Source organism: Metarhizium robertsii (assembly GCF_000187425.2).
Source record: "Metarhizium robertsii ARSEF 23 chromosome Unknown MAA_Scf_5, whole genome shotgun sequence".
In the NCBI taxonomy this organism is placed as follows: Eukaryota; Fungi; Ascomycota; class Sordariomycetes; order Hypocreales; family Clavicipitaceae; genus Metarhizium; species Metarhizium robertsii.
The window spans coordinates 2,404,366-2,426,163 of record NW_011942193.1 but is presented as its reverse complement, the minus strand read 5'-3'; the positions used below and the strand labels follow the sequence as shown (position 1 = coordinate 2,426,163).

General features: G+C 52.7%; 5 protein-coding genes across 5 annotated transcripts; 4 read left to right on the top strand and 1 right to left on the bottom strand.

Annotated features, from left to right (window-relative positions):
- Window positions 1-6,101: 6,101 nt before the first annotated feature.
- MAA_03921 (Major facilitator superfamily domain, general substrate transporter) lies at window positions 6,102-7,784 on the top strand (the record flags this gene model as incomplete). The annotated part of the gene is made up of 3 exons (XM_007821919.2): window positions 6,102-6,468; window positions 6,526-6,772; window positions 6,824-7,784. The coding sequence occupies 3 exons, from the start codon at window positions 6,102-6,104 to the stop codon at window positions 7,782-7,784; spliced, it is 1,575 nt and encodes a 524-aa protein (XP_007820110.2).
- Window positions 7,785-8,820: 1,036 nt separating this feature from the next.
- On the top strand, window positions 8,821-11,397 carry MAA_03922 (Alkaline phosphatase D-related protein; the record flags this gene model as incomplete). The annotated part of the gene is made up of 4 exons (XM_007821920.1): window positions 8,821-9,861; window positions 9,923-10,255; window positions 10,315-10,455; window positions 10,534-11,397. The coding sequence occupies 4 exons, from the start codon at window positions 8,821-8,823 to the stop codon at window positions 11,395-11,397; spliced, it is 2,379 nt and encodes a 792-aa protein (XP_007820111.1).
- A 1,418-nt stretch (window positions 11,398-12,815) lies between these two features.
- Window positions 12,816-14,688, top strand: MAA_03923 (delta 1-pyrroline-5-carboxylate dehydrogenase; the record flags this gene model as incomplete). Its single annotated transcript, XM_007821921.1, has 3 exons — window positions 12,816-12,941; window positions 13,018-13,125; window positions 13,195-14,688. The coding sequence occupies 3 exons, from the start codon at window positions 12,816-12,818 to the stop codon at window positions 14,686-14,688; spliced, it is 1,728 nt and encodes a 575-aa protein (XP_007820112.1).
- Window positions 14,689-18,181: 3,493 nt separating this feature from the next.
- On the top strand, window positions 18,182-19,444 carry MAA_03924 (Helix-loop-helix DNA-binding domain protein; the record flags this gene model as incomplete). Its single annotated transcript, XM_007821922.1, has 1 exon — window positions 18,182-19,444. One exon carries the CDS (start codon window positions 18,182-18,184, stop codon window positions 19,442-19,444), a length of 1,263 nt encoding a protein of 420 aa, XP_007820113.1.
- Window positions 19,445-20,071: 627 nt separating this feature from the next.
- Window positions 20,072-20,963, bottom strand: MAA_03925 (Mn2+ homeostasis protein Per1; the record flags this gene model as incomplete). The annotated part of the gene is made up of 2 exons (XM_007821923.1): window positions 20,072-20,129; window positions 20,191-20,963. 2 exons carry the CDS (start codon window positions 20,961-20,963, stop codon window positions 20,072-20,074), a joined length of 831 nt encoding a protein of 276 aa, XP_007820114.1.
- Window positions 20,964-21,798: the final 835 nt, after the last annotated feature.

Sequence of the window (21,798 nt, the reverse complement as noted above, 5' to 3'; positions counted from 1 at the left end):
TCTGTTCTTTTTTTGTTCCTCTTTTGAAAAACGAAACGCGACAAGGCCGAGCCCTCCCAAGTTTGCCCCAAGAGCCTACCCCAAGTCTGCCCCGTGGTGATCAACTGGTCAATTCGGGACCCGGAGATGAGCTGTGCTGGCCGTCTGTCCGTGCTGGAGAGTGACGTGTAATAGGCTGCTCCCCTGGGGCCAGGGAGCCGAGTCAGACAAGGAGATTTGACGATGGATCTTAATTAGGGTATGCAGGGGTTTGGGGGGGGGGGGGGGGGGGGGGGGTGGAGGCACAAATACAAGCTAGCTTCAGTCAAGTTCTCGCCCAGGGCTGAAAGAAAGCTGAGAGCCGTGTTATGCGGCTGGTGCTGTGCGGGCTTTGCTCAATATTGGGCCAATTCGGGTTTTCAAAACGCTCCAGAAGTCGCCAGAGTTGCTAATTATTTTTTTGTTCGTTGTATCCCTTTCTCGCTTTCAAGGCTGCTGTAGCTCTGGCCGTATTAGATCACGCAGAGAGAGTCTGGTGTGATGGCTTTTTTATTGTCCCTGCACCCCGTGCAGAGCCCTGTGCTGCGATGTGCTGCGATGTGCTGCGACGTGCTGTGCCGTCTCGTTGCAGCCTACCTCGGCACCCAGGTACTCATCAAGATGACGCCGTTTTGGCGTCGTGGCTGACGATGGATGGGCTGCGCGGATGGACGGAATCTTGGGTGAGCCCGCAGCTCTTCCGACGAGGCAGGGACCGGACCCTTTTCTGAGGCAATGCCGGGACTCAACGGCTCGAGAAGATGGCCCATCAAATGGAATACGGAGCAATGCAGGCTATAACTCGTGTGCTATGGATTCGGCGGGAATGACGGGGATCGATGGAGCTCCAAACCAACAGGGCTCCCAAGACGGGGGGAAGATGGATCGTGAAGGGACCAAAGACCAGCAGTAATATAGCCAGCACAGAGCAGAGGCGGTCAAAGGGCCGCAGACAAACGTAGCAACCGCAGCCGTTTACATTTATTATGCGTACGAGTGTCCCATTTGTCCCATGTGCCGTCCCGTCACTTAGTTATTTAATGTACTGGAATTCCATCTCGGAATAACGGGCTACTAGTCACTACCAGCTCTAGCTCTAGCCCGTCTAGTCTAGCCCAGATTCTTTTTGCTTGTGCTTGTGCTTTTGCTTTTGCTCTTGACCCCTCTCATCTTAATCTTAATCGTACTCGAACGTATTAGTGTGAATTTAGGTGCTCCGTATTAGTAGTTGCCCAGGTACCTAGGTAGTTAGCATTGTTATGGTGTCTTGGTTTTTTTCTTTTCTTCTTTCGAAGAGGGGGGCGTGCCCCGTTTGGTCGGAACACGCATGATAATCTTTACAACATTGAACCGGCTGGTGGTGCCATGACTGAATCGGCCCCAGCCTTGCTCGCAACCAGCCGCGCACAGCATGTTTTGCGTCACTTGTCTCCTTGGCGGGCGTGTCGCGGTCCTCTCGCGGGCCCGCATGTGCATCATCTGCACTTCCAATTGCATTTGCAGTTCTTTCCACTCTATTGACCTCTGGTGGTCAATGGCATTGCCAAATCGGCAGGCGACACCCACACCTCACACCTCACACCTCATCGACACCTCACCATCCAGATGTCCGCCGGCGGCTTCGGCGCTACTGCAGCTCTTCCTAATCCGTCCACCCTCCCAGCAATCTTAAGGTTCTGCCCCTGTCCGGACGCAATCAAGCGGCCCCTGTTCCTGGGAGAGGCTTGCCCCAGCGCTCTGGCGCGGGACTGGCGGGCTTGAAGACGGAGCTTGTGGCTTCCAGAGCCGTCAACGGTGGAGCCGACCAAGATGATGATTTCTGGTTTGAGGATTCAATGTTCGCCTCATCCAGATTGTCCGCTTGCTGACACCACGATGGCATGGCATTTATGATTTACCATATTAGTACTCTCTGGTAGTTCCTATATGTACAGCACTCTGGATTATTGCACATGTTTGCTCATCTTGCATTTCTGATCATTGCTTCCTTTGTCGTTGGCGCATCCCACAACGTCATGTTATGCATCCTTGGCTTGAGAGCCTGCCCTTTGCGTCCACGGAGAAACACTCGAGCACTACGCAGGGTGCTATGCACGACATGTTCCTTCGCATGTCTCTCTCTCCCTCTCTCACAATCGTGGGAATCGTCATCTGTCATGAAAAATCTGCGGCTCAGCATCATCCAAGGGCCGTCTCGTTGGTTGGGTCTTGCTCCGTACTTGCGCTCACAGCCGGCGCACAAAAAAGAAAACAAGTCCGCTCCGAAACTCCTCTCCGTGCGGCGTATCGAAGACACTACATATTTACATACTAGTACTGCATACACTGGTCAGGTCCATCATCCATTGGGCTCCATGGCACAGCGATAGCTGTCACACCTTGACTGATGAGCTATGCCGAGACGTTCCATACCATGAAAGCGGCCGTGTCCTGACCCTTCAGCTCGTCCATATCTGCTCTATCCTATGTATTTGTGTTTCTGTATTTCAGCCCCAGGAAGGGCAGATCCCGAGTGGACAGGAAGAAAGCAAAATGTCCCGTGTCGCCGTGTCGCCGTGTCGCCATGCTCGCCGTGCTCGCCGTGCTTCCCCATAATATCCCAATAAACGGCAGCCTGTTCTACAGCGATGAGACACACACAGCCTTGCGCGCGCGTACTGCCGTTCGTGGCTGAATATTCCAGCATGGCCGGCGCCCCGTCATCCAGTACATTGGTTGTCGAGCTCGCCTTATCTTGCTTGACCGCTTTCGTGGAAACTATGCTTGCATATCCAGAATGAACTGGTGGTGTCGAGACGTAGACTATTGTCTGTTGCAAACTCATCAGTCTTCTTGGCCTCGGAAGACGACAATCCGCTAGCGCATCTCTCTCTACCCCTTCCATCTCCCGCTTCGCAGGCCTGCGGGTCAATCTCAATCCATGCCCCCGACAAATGACTCTTGGAGTCTTGGGGAAGCGCCCACGTATGTCGGTCGAACGGCGGACAATTGATTAGTAGTTTGGCCCTGACTAGACGCGGCCGGCCTTCACCATGGTGTCATTTGTTTTGGGGAAAGAGGGGGGGTTTCGGAATCGTATGCGAGCAAACCGTCTACCAGTTGCATGTTAGCGTAGACTTGGCGATAGAGACATTATTGGTGGCACCTTGTCGAGTCTCGTCAAATACGCTTCTTATACCCACACTGCACCTGGGTGAATGGGCGCGCCGTCTCTCGGCACGAGTTTGAGTTGATTCAGCCAGTTCCATCGTGGTGGAGGAACATCCACTGGTGGAGCACCTGACCTCATAGGCCCAGAGGCTGAAACGAGGACCCGAGAGTTTGTCAGGCTATCGTACTCCGTTAGTGGTCTTTTTCAAACCTCAAATCTTGATGCGCATTTTCCAACGTGGCCATAACGGCGCTTTCGTGTCGGCTCGGCCGCCCAGAGCCTCGTTTCCACGCATTACAGCGGTCTTTGCCGCCTTGGCGGTTAACTACTTTGTGTTGCTGGTATGTATGTCATGAGCCCGGCCCTTGCTTCCATCGCCATGGGCGGGCGGGCGCACCACTCCATGTCTGCGGCAACACCAGCCCTCCATCGTACATGTGTGCTTCAATGGGAGCTGCATTGCACTAGAGCACCAGACGTCTTTGTCGCCCAGCCACCAGCAGGACAGACACCATCCGCGCATGTTCTGGATGGCCGAATTGTGAGGCAGCACGTCGCACAGCCGCCGCCGCCTGTGCCGTTCAGCTCTGCATGGCATTTGTTGCATTAGCTCGTCAACAACGCAACCCGATGCGGATGGCGAATTGCCCGTCTTTGTCACAGCCTACAGGGCTTAACTATTCTGGGTTCCTGGTGCATTGGGTGCCATTGCCTCGATAATGCATGGAGCATAGATTCGACCTGTTCCGATTGGGTTGAGAACACGGCGAGTCCGATGCGCTCACGGCGCGACTGCATCTGAATCTGAACGATTAATTGCTCGCAATGCATCACGGCTGATGCTATGCCCATCATCCCGGGTTCTAAGACGGGCAACGCCGTTTACGTGGCATCGAGTATTGTATACTGTGGAGCTTTCGTCGTTCACAACATTGGCAGACAGACACAGAAATCACTGCACCAGAATTGAAATGTATCCCCATCTTCATGCACCAGAGTCCGTAGAGAATCAAGAGCAGCGGTGTTTGGTAATGAAGGGGATGTTTTGTCTTGGCACGTTGAATTCATCCTTCAGCAGTTGGAGCACAAAGATAGCCCACCGCTGTACACACATATGCCGTTGCAAACAAAGAAGAAAGGGACGAGGAAAATGGAAACCCGTAGCAAGATATGTGTCGTCAATGGCTGAAAGACCTACCTGATCTGACATGACTACTCTAAAACTCAACAACTGACCAGAAAATAGGGCCAGTGCTCCGAGATAGTCGTCATTCTGTGGCTGGTAAACAGCGCCGGGTTCTTTCTGGCGGCTCATCGTTTAGGCACTGCAGACGAGAGCAAAGAAGCCGCTCAAGGAAACCTTTGAGCACGTCCATCCAGCACAAGGGTTGTTTGTGTGAGACCCTACGTACGTGGTGCGATCCCTAGGAGCAAGAGAGTGGGAAGAGGAAAAGCTTGGTGAAAATTTCGCAGGCAAAGAAAATCAAGTGTAGATTCACGTTGATTATGTAATGCAGGTCCGCCTCTAGCTCCACAGCCGGTGTACATGCAATATCTTGCCTACTACGGAGATTTACTACATGCTACTTGACATTTGATTTCTTATCCAACTTCCGAGGCCACGGTTCTGTCCAACGTGATCGTCAAAGAAGCTTGGCCGAGTACAGAATTGACAACCGAATATTTTAATCTTGCAGCAGCTCCTACTTGTACCCGATGAACACGGCGATGCCCGCCCCGCCCGACAATCGACTTGTCTCGCTTTCCTTCCGATGGACACACCGCATTCCATCCCAATGCCATTAAAATTCCCGGATCCGGAACTAACGATTGATGATGTATAATGTCTCTACTTAACTTTGAGGTAATGGAAGGCTGGCTGCGTCCGACGAAATAAGGAGTTTCCTTCCGGCTCTAATAGCTCCAGTGATGTGCTCACCCTTGCGGCATGCGCAGTACTCCGTACACTGCATCGCAACTCGTGAATCGGCACAGTTTTTGCTGGGGAATAGTCCAGCATTTCTGCAAGGAGATCTTGGGCCTGATCCACATACAGAAACAGGGCTCTCTTGCCAGGAGCCTTTGACTCTTGACTCCCGCGACATAAATCGACTAGCGGAGCAGTTTATCCCCAATTTGCCACATATATAAGTTACAACTACCTAGGTACCTACAGTTACGGGAAATTATTATTTGTAGCTGGTGCATGTGTCGACGGATGGACCATTTTCAATGATGCCACAATACAAAACAGCCGTACAGAGCACATCATGCCAATTGCCCATGCCGCAGCAGCATACCATGGAGCAGGCATTTCAGGACAAGCGACTAGACTATGCGCTACGGGCGGTTAGGCATAAACAGCAGGCATGAGACTATTGTCCTTGTGTTTACCAAGGCATTGGGGGGGGAGACACGCACGTAAACCGTAGAAACCAATTTAGGGAGACTACCATGCTGCGGCATCTTGCGAATGATGATGATGCCGCGAGTGGGTGCTCATCTCGTCCCCTTGGTCATGCTACAACGTGATGTTGGAGTTCACCAAATATTGTCGTCCCACATCCACTACATTCACCACGCCCTGAAGCAAACACGCGCTCTGCAAAGCCACCACATGCAGCAGGCAACATCAATGGGAAACTGATGCAGTCAGCTTACGAGTCTATTGCGTGTCAGCTTACCATCATGGCCTGTACCACCAGTTCGGGTTTGCCCCACCAGTCTTCGCTGTCAAGGAAGCTCTCCGCATCAACGCGGGCTCACCATGGCTGGCTGAATTGTCATTTGTATCCAAAGCCTACAGTGAGTTGGTTGTCTTTGACTAGAGAGTTCTAGTGCCTTTGCTTCAACGTTTGTCCTCTTGTGTCGAGATTGTGTATTCCTAATATCGTGAAGCTCAGGCGCATCTACAATCAACCGCAACGGCGCCATGTCAACCGAGGACCCAATACGCGGCCAAGACACAAGGTGCTTGGATGCAGATGACTTCTCTGAAGAACTACATCCTTTTCTTCCCTCGCAAAGCGCCAGACAGAAATTGCGCTTCACCGGCACCAAGCACCACATCTACCTTCTCTTCTTCATCCTTGCGGGCCTCGACTCTACCGTCTTTGTGCTCAATCTTCCCCTGACGCGGGTCTACGAAAGCATAGCCTGCTACCAATACTTTTCTACCCACGAGCCTCGGCGGTTTTCGAATCCGGGGTCCATCCCGGAGCAGGAATGCAAGATTGCGTCTGTGCAGGAAGAGTTGGCGCGTGTCAAGGGGATTGAGTTTTTATTCATGATGGTACCAGGTAAAGAAAGCCCTCATGTGTGTGCGTTCTGGTGGTCGTTTGTTGACCCCTATTTAGGTCTACTTCTTGCGATACCGTACGGAATACTGGCAGATCGATGGGGACGTCGGCCTGTTTTGCTACTCTGTTTGCTGGGTTTAGCATTGGCGATTGCTGGCGTGCTGATGGTTTGCTGGTTTTGGTGGTTGGTCCCGTTGAGGTTTGTGTGGTTATGTTGGCTACTCACGGGCATTGGTGGCGGGCCGGCAGTTCTGAGTTCAACGATTTACACCATGCTCGCCGATATTGTCAGTCCAGCAAAGAGGTGAGTAATCTTGCTCCGATTAAATGGTGGTGCAGGACGCTGATCGAGTAGGGCAAACACATTCTTGCAACTGACCGTGGCCGTGCTCATATCGCAAGCCATCTCTACACCCCTTGCGTCTGTTCTCATGGCCAACTATGGAACAACATTGCCGATTGCATTTGGATACGGACTCGGACTTAGCGTGTGTTTCATGTGTTCATTTGTCCCAGAGACGGTTCATCTCGGCACCTCCAAAACTGCAGAGGAGCTGTCATTCGATGAGGCCGCAATAGCTTCATCGCACGTCACGAAACAGAACTGGAAGGCGAGAATCATCGGGCTCTTCTCGCCGAAGACCAGCGGTCTGAGCCTGTGGCTGCTTTCGCCAACCTTGCTCGCCTCACTGGCAATTCTCTTCGTGGACAGCTTCAACGCCTCAACAATCAATCTCTTGGTTCAATATACGTCCAAGAAGCTGTCCATACCAATCTCCAGCGTCGGCTCACTAGTCACCATTCGAGCAGCCATGACAATAATTGTCATTCTCCTCGTGGTGCCATACATTGGAAGGAGGCTCGAAACGAAATGGAGGTTGGACAGCCACTCTCGCGACCTTTGGCTTGCACGGATAACAATGTCCATCTGTCCATTCGGCTTTGCGCTGCTGGCCATGGGCCAATCTGTAATTGCAATTGCAGTCGGCATGGTCCTCGTTGCCACAAGCTGGGCTTGTTGCAGCAGTTTGGTGAGGAGTATTGCGACGGCCATGGTGAGCCCAGAGAGGACATCCGGGCTCTATGCTGTCATCAATGTCTTCCAGGCGGTGGGTGCTTTGGTTGGGAACCCGCTGCTGGCAGAGCTGCTGGCGGTGGATGTTAGGTCTGGTAATGGTTGGATATCGTTGCCATTTGGGCTGGCAGGAGTGTTGAGTATTTTGTCGTGTGCCATCATTTGGGCTGTGAGGCTGCCTCCCACGACGGGAAGCCAGCGTGGGCTGTTCCTGCGTGGTGGTGATGCCGATGTATTGTAAATGTGTGCTCCTGGTCGAGCCCATCCGATTCTTTTGTCGAAAAAGTAGCTGCTTCCATTGGGTCTCACGATTGGCTCCGTCAGGTGTCCCCGTGCTTGTGTGGTGGGCAACCGGAAGGCGTGACGTTGAAATGGATCCATCCAACATCTGGACATGTACGGAGTACCACGCCCATGAGGTGGCTTGGCCGTTCGAAATGAGCCCTGAAAGAAATTTGAGCCACGACAATTGCAGAGAGCGGTTTCATATGGTTATTGCAAGTACTGCGTTACGTTTGGACGGTTGCCCCTGAGAGTTGTGCACAGCCATTGTGTCCATCTTTGCGGCGATTGTCATAACCTTTCATCTTAAGACTCACCTTTACAAAGTGCGCTAGGTACTCTTGTACTCCGTAGACAAGGCTAATTGTATTAATAGTCCGACCCCACCGTTGGTAGTTCTGTTAGCTGCTTCCTGGCTTCGTCCCGACGTGCTAGGATTTCTAATTTGACGACTTGCCATTGGCGTACTTCCCGGGCCTTGCCAGGTTCGTCCTAGCTTGGCCTCGGCACGCACCATAGCAACAGCTGAGAACCCGGCAGCCACCACTAGCTAAGCAGAGGAGAAACTATCAGACCAATCAGACATGGTTGAGCTGCGTGAGAGCTCTCTCGTCCATCGTTCATTTTCTTGGTCTCCATGTCAAGATCTGCACATCCAATGTTTCCCTATCCCTAGTCCACGTTTGTTGTCAAGTTAGTCGAATGGCTTTTCTTTGTATTCTTAATTGATTTGAGGCTACCTGTAACGCTCTTGTCCCCTCCGCCTCCCTTCCCTTTTTTTTAGGCGCTGACGTCAAGTGTAAGCGAGCCTCAATCCTGTTGCCAAGTTCTTGTTTAGGCTGAAAGATTGCCAAACATTGACGAGGTTTTTGGCTTGCTAGCCCTGTCCATTGATCGACCCAAACAATCTCCAAGCTTTGGGGGCAGACGTTTTGCCATTGACAAAAAGGCCATCTTTCTCAGTCTGTCACGATATCCAGTGAGGACGCGCAACCATGGCGTCGCAACGCAGCGCTGACGCTCAATACGACGACGACACGGAGCACAACCCTCACGCCTCTGCCAGTCGATGGCGCCATCAAGAATCTTCAGCATACCGTCGCCACGCCGGAAATTCTCACGGCCAGGCTCGCGACCCCGTCTCTACTGAGACGACGACTGGCGACCTGGCTACTTTTTTGAATGCCTCGAGAGTCGAGCCCACGGGCGACACCAATGGCGGCGGAAACTTTCAGCCCATTACTGTTGCGGCAGTGCAATCCAGCGACCGAGAAGAAGGCGGCGGCGGTGGTGCTAGCAGCACTCCTCCACCAGATGGCAAGGAGATTGTCTGCGGGCCATTGCTCAACTACCGCCGAATGGAGCAGGATCGTTGGTACGGTAGCGTGTTGATTGTCGCAGCGGGTGGTGGAAAGGATATCCTTTATCAGCCGTCTCTGGTGTTGCGTCGGGCAGACGAAGCGGCAGCAAGGCACCCCGACACTACCTCCGCCGCCGGGGAAACCCAGTTCCAAGCTCAGCGCCTCTATTCGGACCCGAGAAACACGTTTTGGGCGTTCGAAATTGACGTACCGATCGAGGCGCGAGAAGTCAGGTACGAGTACGAACTTCCGGATGTGCGGTACTCCAGAGACCACAAACCCCGAGTCAATAACTTCTTCGTACCGGGAGCAGACGAGTCCATGCGCGTCATGTTTCACTCGTGCAACGGATTCAGTGTCGGCACGGACGAGGAAGCATTCAGCGGCGCCCCCTTATGGAGGGACGTGATGCGAAAGCACGAACGCGCGCCATTTCATGTCATGTTGGGCGGCGGCGATCAGATATATAATGACGGAATCAGGGTCAACGGTCCTCTTCGCCCGTGGACCGACATTCGCAACCCCAAGAAGCGCTCAGAATTTCCATTCCCAGAGAAATTGCGTGCCGAGTGTGACGACTACTACCTGAAGAACTACATTCGCTGGTACAACTCTGCGCCGTTTGCCCTGGCCAACGGCCAGATTCCGCAAGTAAATATTTGGGATGATCACGATGTAAGACGTCTTGTCGAAGCTTCCGTCTCGTCAAAATGTGACTGCTAACAATGCTTCGTAGATCATCGACGGCTTTGGCTCATACGTCGACAGCTTTATGCGCTGCGATGTGTTTCGAGGAATTGGTGGCACGGCGCACAAATATTATTTACTGTTCCAGCACCACCTACCGCCACCGCTATCGACTTACACGTCAGACCACCTCGATGCCAATGGCGACAGCCCTGGCCCGGATCCGAACCAGCTGGTCAACACTTTTGTTGCGGATCCAAAGCTAGGGGCCCAGTACATTCGGGGCACCAAGCCGGGTCCGTATGTTGCCGAGCATTCGCTCAGCCTGTATACGCGGCTTGGAGCTCGCATGGCCATGTTGGGAATCGATGCTCGAACAGAGGTGAGTTGAAAGAAGAAGAGGCCCTATGCGTGTCAGTTTCACGACTAATCCTTGCACAGCGGACTCGTCGCCAAGTCAACTACCCAGAGACGTATGAGCTCATTTTTGAAAGACTGCGTCGCGAACTCAGCGAAGCTGTTAGCTCGGGCCGTCCCATCAAACATTTGATTCTTCTGCTTGGTATTCCCATTGCATATCCGGTGCGTTCTATATGATTAGGCATACAAATTGCAAAAAGAAAATGAGGCTGGCGTATGGTGACTAACGTGAAAACACAGCGCCTCACCTGGCTGGAAAACATTCTTCGCAGCCCTATTATTGGACCCATCAAGTTCCTGCATCGTCGATTTGGTGTTGGCGGCGGTCTGTTCAACCAATTTGACGGTAGTGTCGATCTTCTTGATGACTTGGATGACCACTACACTGCAAAGACACACAAGGTCGAGCGCAGAGGCCTCGTTGAGGGCCTTCAGCAGGTTGCCGCCGAATTTTCTGTCCGGGTTACAATCCTTGGTGGAGATGTACATCTTGCAGCTCTTGGTCGCTTCTATTCCAACCCCAAGCTCAAGTTAGCAGCCGAAAAGGACAATCGATACATGGCCAACATTGTTTCATCAGCAATCGTAAACAAACCCCCGCCACAGGCAGTTGCCAATCTCCTCGCGCGGCGGAACAAGATTCACCACCTTAATGGTCAAACTGACGAAACCCTGCTCGACTTGTTTGATAAGGACCCTGGCGAATCAAACAAGACGGCCGACCACAACCACTGCACCATGCCGAGCAGAAACTACGCTATGCTAACCGAGAACTCCCCCAACAATGTCACAAGAGGCACCAATGGCGAGGTATCAGCCGATGGCGAAGCTCCTGAGGCACAGTCATTCATCGGCAAGGATGGTCACTCCGAGATCCATCAAGGCGAGATTCATGCGGGAACCAAGCACAAGTCGGCATCTGACGCTCACGGCCGCGGTAGCGATGGGAGTCTGGATATTCGCATCAATGTCGAGATTGACCAACACAGTGCCGAGGGTCAAACACAGGCGTATGGACTAAGTGTTCCATTGCTACACTACGAGAAGCCCGCGACACCAGGCTCAAGACCCATGACAGGCCAGTCAACGCAAGCGGTGGCTTAAGGTTGTGACATACATGTACACGGTTTCTCATCCGCAACAAACGGGCACATTTGCTCTACAGGCGACGGCGGCCGCAGGATCTACATGACTGAAGGCCAGTGAGCTCGTGGCTACATATTTTTGGTTAGTATATTTGCGTGCAAGATACCACGAACGAATACGATGAAAGTGATAGTAATGTTGAACACGCAGCATGTAGAAAGTTGATGAGGCGGACGGCATCTGACTGGACATGTGCTGATGATGAGCTTTTAAGTAATAATATATATTGGTTTGCTTTGTAAGAGTTTGATGGCTTCTGATTGACTGTCGCAAGCAGTGACCAGGAGTTGAGGGTTCGGGCGACTCTGTGGTATGATTTCTGTTGGTGCTCTCAAGGCCAGTTCTGCCGGCGAAAAGAGGCGCTGGGACGTTGACGACTGACTGACTGACAGTTACGTAGATTTATCCTCCAGGGCGCTGCTTCCCTGTCCACGTCTACAGCATTTCGATCAACCATTACCCCCATCGCGTAATCGGAGCCGGCAACAAAGAAATTACATCCATGTTTTATGCAGCCCCAGTGTCAGGTGGTCACACGGACATGATAGGTCATCCGTCTCGCATTCTGTAAATATTCCAACTAGTCCGGTACTGTCCTTCAAGTTTGTATACAAGTCCAAAAAGGTCATTTGGTGGGGTTCAAAAGGGCATTGTTCTCTCTACTTTCGTGGAAGAGCACTCCAGAAAAGAAGTAACTAACACTTGCCACATGTCTGGTTGGCTCTTTTTTTTTTTTTTTTTTTACCCGCTATGCGCCAACAAAACTGTCGACCTTGTAGTTATGTATGTACCTAGCATTGCTAATAGTTTATCCCCGTGTGTCTGGGGTTGAAAGTGGAGTGGCGGTTCTGTACGGTCCGAAGTCGGGACCTTTCCAGGACGCCTTGATCAATGCTGCCCAATTGTCCAATCGACGTCAACTGGTGGGCTTGGTGGTGCCAACCTGGGGCGTTGAAATGGAGCTCCAAGCGGTTGTCTGGGGGAAACTGATCCATGTCTGACATCGGCAGAGGAGGAGTCGACGCTGAAGCTGCAGGAGCTTTAGTGCCCAAGGCACTGATATTGCCATGTTCTGTGCACCGGCGACGCGCATCTGTGGGTTGTGGGTTGGGGCTCCACATTCCCACCCCGCCACAGTACGTAACAAGTTAAACCGCAATAAGCCGAGCCATGGTGCTCTGCTATTGTTCTGGAACGAGACAAGGTGAATAAAGATGCTCCGAATTATGGACCGGTGTGGAACACGGAGCTTGGGGCGGAGGAGGCCAGGTTGATCTTCGTTGCTGAAAAAAGTCCCTTCCCCCATTTCACGTCCTCATCATTGCTGTTGTGCCTGAGCATCTTTGCTAGTCGAGATTGAAATCGTCCGGGACATCATGAAGTCGGCAGTGTTTACCAGAGCTGGTGCTCAGAGCCTTCGCTCGGCGGCCAAGCCTTCGCAGCGGATGAGCATGGGCACTCTCGCCACTTTCAAGACTCCCAAGGTGGCCAACGAGCCAAACGTGAGTTCACCGCGATGACGGCTTGCGGGCGCATGAGGAATGGGAATATGCGATTCTAACTTTGATTAAAATCCAGCACCACTACGCCAAGGGCAGTGCTCAGCGTCAGGGCCTGACTGCTGCCATCGAGAGCTTCCAGAAGAAGTTGCCCATTGAGGTTCCTGTTGTTGTCGGCGGCAGGGAGGTAAGACGCCTTTTTTTTTTCCTTTTTTTGCAGGCTTCAATCGCAAGGTCGCTAATTCCAAACCCCTAGGTCAAAACATCTGCCGTTTCTCATCAACTAAACCCCTCCGATCACGCCAGCAAGGTGGCCAACTATCACACTGCCACTCCCGCCGATGTCAACAGGGCCATCGAGGCCGCTCTGGCCGCCAAGCCTGCCTGGGAGGCTCTGCCCTTCTCCGACCGTGCGGCCGTCTTCCTCAAGGCTGCCGACCTCATCGCCAACAAGTACCGTTATGAGATCATGGCCTCTACCGTTCTCGGCCAGGGCAAAAACGCATGGCAGGCCGAGATTGACGCCGCCGCCGAGCTGGCAGACTTCTTCCGCTTCAACGTTCACTACGCGCAGGAGCTTCTCACCCAGCAGCCCGAGCACAACTCGCCTGGTTTGTGGAACCGTCTCGAGTATCGCCCTCTGGAGGGCTTCGTTTACGCCGTGAGCCCCTTCAATTTCACTGCCATTGCCGGTAACTTGCCTGGCGCCCCGGCCCTGATGGGCAACGTCGTTGTGTGGAAGCCCAGCGACTTTGCCATTGCGTCCAACTGGCTCGTCTACCAGATCCTCCTCGAGGCTGGCTTGCCCAAGGACGTCATCCAGTTCGTCCCCGGTAACCCGGAGGAAATCACCAAGACCGTCCTCGCCCACAAGGAGTTCACTGCTCTGCACTACACTGGCAGCACTGCCGTATTTCGCAAGCTGTACGGTGCCATTGGTCAGGGTGTTGCTGAGGGCCGTTACCGATCGTACCCTCGAATCGTCGGCGAGACTGGTGGCAAGAACTTCCATTTGATTCACCCGTCTGCTGAAATCGACAATGCCGTCAAGCACACCATTCGGGGTGCTTTTGAGTTCCAGGGCCAAAAGTGCAGTGCCACGTCTCGTCTCTACGTCCCCAAGTCCCTCTGGCCCGAATTCAAGCAGAAGCTCGCCGCAGAGGTTGGCAAGATCAGCGTCGGCGAACCCTGGAACCATGCCAACTTTTGCGGTCCCGTCATCCACGCCGCCTCCTTCAAGAAGCTGTCCGGCGCCATCGACGAGGCCAAGGCCGATAAGGAACTCCAGCTCGTCGCTGGTGGCAAGTACGATTCCTCCAAGGGGTACTACGTCCACCCAACCATCTTCGAGACCACCAACCCCGCCCACAAGTTCTTGTCTACCGAATTCTTCGGTCCCATCCTGACGGCCTACGTCTACGATGATGCCTCCCCCGACGCCTTTGGCAAGGCATGCGAGCTCGTCGACTCCACCTCCGAGTACGGTCTCACGGGCGCCGTCTTTGCCACCGATCGTGAGGCCATCCGCTTCGCCGAGGATAAGCTGCGCAATGCTGCCGGCAACTTTTACATCAACTGTAAGAGCACCGGCGCTGTCGTCGGCCAGCAGGCCTTTGGTGGTGCCCGTGCCTCTGGTACCGACGACAAAGCCGGCAGCTCCAACCTGCTCACACGATTCGTCAACATTCGTGCTCTCAAGGAAGAGTTCAATGCCACCACCCAGGTCCCCTATCCCAGCAACGAGGTTTAACTCCAACTGGGGGAATTTCCGTTGCCGTTTGATGTCCAAAGCCAATGCTAGTGGTGGGGGCAGAGCTAATACAGGTCCTGATGGACGAGTCACGACGTGGAAAAATGGAAGTTGGCCTTGGTAGGGAACTGCCGCTGGCCAAAAGAGAAATGTACGATTTATATACATTGGATTCCCCAGGCACCGAACCAGGATGTATGTAGGCGCTATGATGGGTTAATGAGGTAGCAATTTACTTCTTTTTTTTGGGGGGGCCGTTTTGACATGACAAAGAGGTTATGGTGTGGCAGATGTCAGTGGAAATTCAGAGATCAGCATGCCTTCTCTTGTAGCTACACACAATACAGTCAACCTAGATGTCAAGGGTTGCTTGATAACGAGGCTGTGGGCTGTAAACGATGGCGGAGTAGAGGTTGACGCAGCTGTCCTTTATTACTCCAATATATGCACGCTTAGACCCTTGGCACTCATATCTAGCACTTCTGTCGTAAGTTTCTTCTCTGCTACACGTTACCTCCTATTTCCATCTTGTCTCGTCCTGTCTGACAGCCTTGCGTTAAGGTTGGCCGTGAGAATCGTCTTCAAGAAGTCTGGTTATACAATATTTTTTTCCGTAGCATGCCATTGCAGCCAAAAGGACCTGCTGGGGGAGTGTGTACAATTGGCAAGCATGTTATGGATACCTACCTACCTAGGTAGGTAGGTAGCCGGCATATGAATTGCTCGGCGGGCTCACTCTTTTTGCTAGGTGCACTCACGCACCTCTAGGTACCTGGATATCAGGCTATATTATAATATATTACTATATATTTTATTATAAGTAAATATATTTTATTATAAATTATCTCTTAAGAATATATAAGGAGAGTTTAGATATAATAAACACTTACCTACTAAGGGGGGGTGAGCGCACCTAGCAAAAAGAGTGAGCCCGCCGAGCAATTCACGCCGGCATGGCTCTGCCGACGCACATGACTCCTTCCTCTTACCAATGCACGTTCCTTGTGTGCGGAAGTTGCGATTCAAAGACTACCCTGAACCCATCCAAATGGTACAAGAATCCATGGGTCTACTCAACTTCAGCCCTCAAGCCCCTTCCCGTGTCATGCACCGGGGGAATCTACAAGATCAGTGGAGAGATTCTTCCCCTTGATCCAGCTGCACGAAGCATACGCTTTATCAATGTGCCGGTGTCGTCAAATGTCCAATGCAGTGATGGCTCTTAAGACAGTGCGGGGCGAGCGCATGACAAACCGATTCATCCCGTCCAACAAACCATACGGCAACCCAGCAGGCTTGCAGCTGGATCCATTCAAAGACAGGCCAACTGTCATTCTAGACCTCATGCGGAGCGCAGACAAAATACCAATAGTGCGTTTGGCATACAGTGCAGTACAGAACTCATCTACGCATCCAGGTCCGGCCGAAAGTCATAAGCTGGGTGCTGTGGTTAATGAGATCAATATGGGGCAAAGACAAAGTTGACCCAGCGTGATTTAGGGTAGGGTGCCTCTGCTGGAGAACTTCAATGGCAAAGGAAAACTCGTCATTGCGAAGACGCAGGGAGCAAAAGATGCACCACCACTTGGAGGTGGCGCACGCAAAACTTCTCGGACAAATCTTGGCAATTGAATGGTGCGGCGCTTGGGTCACAGAGTGTTCTGTCACAAGCCACCAACTACCCAATGCAACAGAATTCACACATGCTACGACGACATGGCAACAGGACGGCAGCAGTTGAGCCCGGATTCTCTTCTGATCGCTGTTCTGAAATCCAACCACAACAAGTTGAGCCTCTCCGTCAGTGGTCGTTTTCATCAGGTCAGGAACGGCAAGAAACCCAGAACCTTTGCAGCTTCTTCAGATGAGCACGTGCTCGCTGAACAGGACCTCACACGACATGCCTGAAGCCAACGCCACTCAGAGACCCCGGAGCTCTCTTTTGGACCGCTATCGTGGATTTGAGCTGGATCCATGGGCCAATGGACGTTTGCCGGCTGCGTGGAGTTTACAACATGCCGACCCAACTTGGAAAGAAGTTGGCGGTACTCCGTACGCCGCTTGTGTGACAATCTGCACCGGTGCCTGGACCCTGTTCCGAGCAGCCAAGGCGCTTGGAGGCTCGCCCATCCCGGGTGCATGTGGAAGACACATGGGCCTATGCGCCGCTCTGATTCGTCAGCCTTCATATACAAGCTCAAAGAGCACGCGACCAATTTCTCGATGATGCTTGGTCAATGGCCGTCTTGGATGGTCCCCCGTGGCCGGCCATTTCCTGACCCCGTGGGAGAAGTACGAACATGCTGAGGTGGTTCTCACCGTGGACGAGTGGTCTACTCCGTAATCGTAGGCAATTTGTGTGTTTCCCGGCTGGCCAGCTGGCTTTCTGGGTCCTGCCCACGGGGTGGGCGGATATGATCCATCCCGGGTGTCAGGGAAGAATGGGGGAACATATGGGCCATGAGCCTCGCGCCCAGTCGCTAGACGCAAGTGAGTTTCTTGGAGAAGCCGAAGGGACGTATGTACATCGTACATTCGATGAGTACATGTGTGCATGCGTGCATGCGCCTTTTGGTTTTAGTATGTATATTCAAGTGGCCTGCCTTCATCTTTTGGTTTGTCCCGTGCCCAGTTTCCTCGTCTTGCTTGGAAAACCACTCTCTCATTCTTAAGACCGTCCATCTTCTTTCTCTCTCCCCTAACCCCCCTCAAATTCCAGTCTCGAGATTATTTATCAGGAATCCCGGGCCCCGGGCAGTGGCACATTTTCTTGTGTTCTATTCAATCGTTCAGTTGCCTCCGTCTTTGGTCGGCTTGAGACACGGTCTCCTGTCTGGTCAATTCCCATCACTTACACGAGCGTGACCGTGTAGCACCTTGGCTACCGGACACTCAACTTCCGGCCAATGCTTTGTCTCGTCGCTGAGGAACCAAATAGACACGAAAACGAAAATAAAAGACAGCAGACATTTATAGAGGACGAAATTTGGATACAAAAAAGAAGACTCAAGGGTATATTCTCCTCCCTCCTGCGGCAGTGGTGGTAAAGAAATACAGCCGAAAGCACGACATCCAAACAGATATCATCCACTCTATTCGGCAAATAGTGTATTGGGGCATAGTCTCTTCACGCAGGACCTGCATTTACGGAGCACCTCGAGTCCTTGACACACACTTTCTGAATCCGACTCCTCCAGCGAGAGGGCATTGCATAGCGGAACTCGTGTGCCGAGCCACGACAGACTGAGCGTCCCCGACACCCTAGACGGAGGGACAGATAGCCGGGTGGCTTGACCTGGCCCCTTTCTTCCATTAGCGGCTCAGAGAGGTGTACGGAGTACACGCAAATCATTTGAACGCTGCTTGCTCGGTACTTGGCCGACCTGGGTCCGTGATCTAGCTTACCAGTCCCAGAAGAGCAAACGTTGGCCTGGCCGCATCAACAATAGTCAATTGCTACTGCTCGTGTAAAAGACCTCACGCGACTGCGCCAATGCCTCGACCGGCCCTTCCGCCAACCCCTGGCTCTTCCACAGATATCAAGGGACAGGATGGCGCCCAGCAGCTCTCATCGATACATCTTTCTTTTGAATTACCTCCACCTGCAATTCATGATGCTTCACGCATTTCACCCACCAAACCCAAGCACACCTCACCTGCTCGGACAGCGTCTTATCCAGCCACGCTAACCTCGTCTTCCCCGCGGACCATATATCCGTTACAGGCTGCCGAGACGGTCAAATCACGCCGTCGATCGTCTGCCGCCAAGGACACCAAGGACGAATCCTCCTTTACTCTCCCTCCTCCACCCACTCGATCACGAAAGATTATCCAAATGAAGCCCCGAGCACAGGAGGAAGCAGCGACCGAGGTCTCATCGACGAAAGGCTCTGGCAAGGTCGGAGGCAAGGGAGCCATTGGAGCGGCAAAGACGGCAGCTAACAAGAACAATGCGACCGCCGATGCTGGTGGGGCTCAGGGAAAGAAGAAGCAACCTAGCGCCACGAGTGCTGCTGGACGCAAGATTGCCAGGAAAACTGCCCACAGTCTGATTGAAAGACGACGTCGCAGTAAGATGAATGAAGAGTTTGCCGTCCTCAAAAGCATGATTCCTGCCTGTACGGGCGAAATGCACAAGCTCGCCATTCTCCAGGTCAGTTCGGCCAACTGGGAACGCCGGCGCCGCCACGGTCGCAATGCCAACCCACTAACACATCGTTTACAGGCTTCAATTGATTATGTTAGATACCTTGAAGATTGCGTTGCTAAGCTCAAGGCTCAACATGGGGACAAGGGCAGGGAACAGGCCGCACACAACCCACTGCCTTCGATCCGTGACTTTCATCCAACGTTTCACGCAGACCCCTCCGGCGACGTAGACATGTCCGACTCGGACACAGCGTCGCCTCTCTTCACAGCCCAGCCCGACCACGCACACCCGCCAATCTCACCCGGTCTGCAACCAGATGATGCTCAGCACCGAAAGCAGTCATATTCATCCGTGTCTACTGACCAGCGACACTATAGCTTCAGCACATCAGCCGGAGCCTCTCCTGCATTTGGGCCCCAGCCGCACGCCGTCTACTCACAAAGCAGCGCATCTGGGTCGACGCTCACAAGCCCGGCCCTGAACCCGCAGTCCGATCTTGACCAGGAAGCCTCTGCCGCGTTGTTAATGTTGAATAACGACAGACGTGGCACCAATCCCGCCCTCAACGCCCGGGGCTTGTCGGTCCGAGACCTGCTCAGCACTTAGAGAAGAAAAATCGTTCCAATCGTTTTATCTTTTTCCTGAGTCGGGCATGCATGGAAAAATAATGATCGAATAGACTAATGATGCCCCATCCCCTATTATTCTTACACGCGGATGAATCGAAACCAAGGTTGATACTGTTGGCGTCGGCGTACATGATACCCCTTTTTCTATATTCTATAGAGTCTACGACAGCGGGGAGGCGACGGGGTTTAGACTTGACTTTGGCCGTCACTTGCTTTTGTATATGCATTGGTTTGCTCTCGCCTGTTTTGAGTTGATATCGCGTTGAGAAGCTTTTCTTTCCTTCCTCTTGATTTCTGGACAGTTTCTGTGCTGATATTACACCGCCTGCACGGCGGAAAAACGGAACCGGACCAAAGCGACGTGTGCTATTAGTCGTAATGAATGATACTGTTTGAGCTACTTTGACACGATTCGACATAGCATCATTGCGAGCTTGAAATCAACGATGCTTGAGTATCCAGTTACCGATTAGAAATGCAACTAAACGCAACTACCGCCTTCCAGCTCCGTCATCTAGAGAAGACACCCCTTTTCAGTCTTTCTCTGTATTCTTGATGACTGAAATCACACAAGGCGGCGTCTGCAATGCTCATCATCATGCTCTCAAGCCTTGTACCGCTCCGTGCCGGCAATATCTTTTTGAGCATCTTTCAACAAGAAACTATTTGCTGATATTAGCCTATAATTCAAGCCCCTGAAACACTGAGACGGGCGCAACTTACTTGTACCACAAGATCGTAGGTCCAACCGTTAGCAAATGCCACAGACTATGGGCATCAATACACCCCAGCCAGGGTGGGAAGTCAAACAGCTCCATACTCATGGCGAACATGACCCACGCGACAACTACACCGGGCACAATCGACCAGAGGCTCCCTGATTTTTTGAAGCTCGTAACGCTGAACCAACTCCACAGAATATTCTGCACGATACCAGCAGCGACATTGGCCGCCATGTTATACGTGTAGTCCCACCGCACACCTTTCAAGTACGCCACGTGGAATACATACAACATTATGCACAGCAGCGTCCATGCGCGAAGGACGGATCGCCGTCGAGGCGAGGGTCGGTCGATTCGGAAGATGCGAATGGGCGTGTAGTACAATCCGTAGAGGACGTTTGCACCAGCGGCAAAGTAGTCCAATTCTTCCGTGAATTGAAAATCGCGTGTGTGGAAAATGGCACTGAAGACCCAGCTGGCGATTCCAACGTGGGCGAGCATCACGTAAAACGGACGCAGACTGTACGTCGCTGGGATATGAGCGCGGACTTTGACAAGGCCATGCCAGTGCGCATAGAGGTTTCCCAGGGAGAAGAGCACGGAGAAGGGCTCCTGCATCCCGAGAAACCGGTAGAAGGGCCATTTGCCGTGGAATTGGACAATGGGCTCGCGAGCGGCGACTCGTTGGGCGGTGACAATGTGCTGGCATGTGTAGTCACATTCGGAGGCGCAGTCCCAGAGGAGGAGGCGACGGTGGGCGGCTTTCCTTTCCATGTTAGCAGGCGCAAGTCTTGGATTTTCGTGATCCGAGCAAGGCTTCAGGACGTACGAATGGGAGTATGGTCTTTGCCGGGACCGCAGTTTTCGGCTTTGCAGACCTACCGTCGGTTAGCTATGTATGGGGGAGGACATTGACGGGCGACATGCCTCAAGACACTCCCTGAATGCCGGTGAACGGTCTCCAATGGAAGCGTGCGACACGCCACAGAAGACGAGCAAGAGGAGGCTCAGGGAACACAGGGATAGGGCGGTTCCCCATGGCCGCCTCCTATCGGGTGCCATCACAAAAGCATCGATGGTAGGGGAACAAGCAAGAAGACAAGAATCCAACACCCAGGGAAGGAGGAGTTGGGAATCGAAAAAAGAAAATGCGCCACGGACCGCCGGAGATGGTGCGAAGTGACGCTGACCCTGGAGGGGCCCCCGATGTAGCACTTGGCAGGGGCAGATGGGCCAGGAGAAAGAAACGTTGTCATTATAGCCACATCACTGGTCGTCCTCGGTGCTGTAAAATGACGTTGTGCTTCAATTCCGGACAACACGGGAGAAGGCCACGTCTAATGTGAAGTATTTGGATAGCTGGATGGCTCATCTGCCTGGTAGTCAATGACACGACATTGACTTGGTGCTCTGACGGCAATTGCGAGACGGTGTACCGAGTATAGGATACATTCTCTACACGCCATGACATGTGCCGAGCTAAGCGCTCCTTTTGTTTTCCATCGAAGAACAGTCGCGATGGACGCTTCGGCACTGACTAGTACATACTGTACACAAGTCATTGCAAGCACCCCATCCCATCAAACTTGCATAAACGTCAATGCAAATC